This window comes from Alligator sinensis, unplaced genomic scaffold (genome assembly GCF_000455745.1).
Source record: "Alligator sinensis unplaced genomic scaffold, ASM45574v1 scaffold216_1, whole genome shotgun sequence".
Lineage (NCBI taxonomy): Eukaryota > Metazoa > Chordata > Crocodylia > Alligatoridae > Alligator > Alligator sinensis.
Genome location: NW_005841868.1, coordinates 1,915,016 through 1,915,962, shown reverse-complemented (window position 1 = coordinate 1,915,962; position 947 = coordinate 1,915,016). Strand labels below are relative to the sequence as shown.

The window sequence follows — 947 nt, the reverse complement described above, 5'->3', positions numbered from 1 at the left end:
AGACGCCCGCCGCAGTGCCCCCCTCCCGGGGCGAGCTTCCCTCGGGCTTCTAGGCAAGCGCTGGGCAGCCTCGCTGTCCCTTTCTCACCCGCTCTCCCCATCTCGCAGCCCCCTGCGCTGGCACAGGCACAGGCACAGGCTGGGAGGTGGAAGTCGGCACGTTTATTAAGACAAAGACAAGGCCAGCGGAGGGGACAACGTCTCCAGCAGGCTGCAGCGTTAAGCGGCGAGGACTACGAGGGGAAGGGAGGAGAAGGGGGAAGACCCCCGCCGCGAAGCCCAGCTGGAGATCCGCGCTCCTTCTCCCCGCTCCCCCCGAGAGCTGCGGAGAGGAAATGGAGCTTGACAGAACCAGGCCGCGAGCGCTGGAAACGCATCCTGCGCTGCTCCCAAGCACCTTCCTTTTGTTCCAGCCTGGGCTCGCCTTCCCCTTCCCCTGCACCCCGCCGGCACCCGGGGAGACCCCGCGCCCCAGCCCACCGCCTCCATCTCCCCGCGCAGGCCTCGGCGTGGAGATGTAACAATGCCCCACGCCAGCACCCGGCCTCGCCGCCTCGCACACGCGGGCAGGGACGGACACACACAGCACAGGCAGAACCGTTACCTTGCTTGGCGAAATCCATGCAATCAGTGCATCTCCAGGGGCTCGGGTTTTGTCCCTTTGCAATGGAGATTACAGCGGGATCGGGCTTCTCCTTTGCATGGTCCTTTAATTTATTTATTTTTCGCAGCCCAGCATGTTACGGCGCGGCTGGGGAGGAAAGCTCTCCAATGCAACACTGCCTCCTCTCTCCCTCTCTCTCTCCCTCCAAACACTTCCAGGTTGTCAGAGGCACCAGAAAGACTCCTGAGGCCAAGATAAAGTCCTCCCCCCCCACCCCACTGCCCTTCTCAGCCTGATCTAGAAGATGATCTCTACCCTCCCCCCTTTCCCACACCCCTCTCCC

The 947-nt window shown here is 63.3% G+C and overlaps 1 protein-coding gene across 8 annotated transcripts in view; it reads right to left on the bottom strand.

Annotated features, from left to right (window-relative positions):
• Positions 1–947, bottom strand: part of TBX5 (T-box 5) — a 90,286-nt gene that overhangs the window by 47,665 nt on the left and 41,674 nt on the right. For 3 of the 8 annotated variants that reach the window (XM_006016793.2, XM_025193050.1, XM_025193048.1), the window contains exon 1: positions 605–902. The exons of 3 other annotated variants lie outside the window; for them this stretch is intronic. In XM_006016793.2, coding sequence (XP_006016855.2) covers positions 605–623 — 19 coding nt within the window. In that variant the 5' untranslated portion in view covers positions 624–902. Of the gene's footprint in view, positions 1–604; positions 905–947 lie in introns of those variants that run through there. 2 more of the 8 variants (XM_025193040.1, XM_025193029.1) reach the window with 2 other exon arrangements.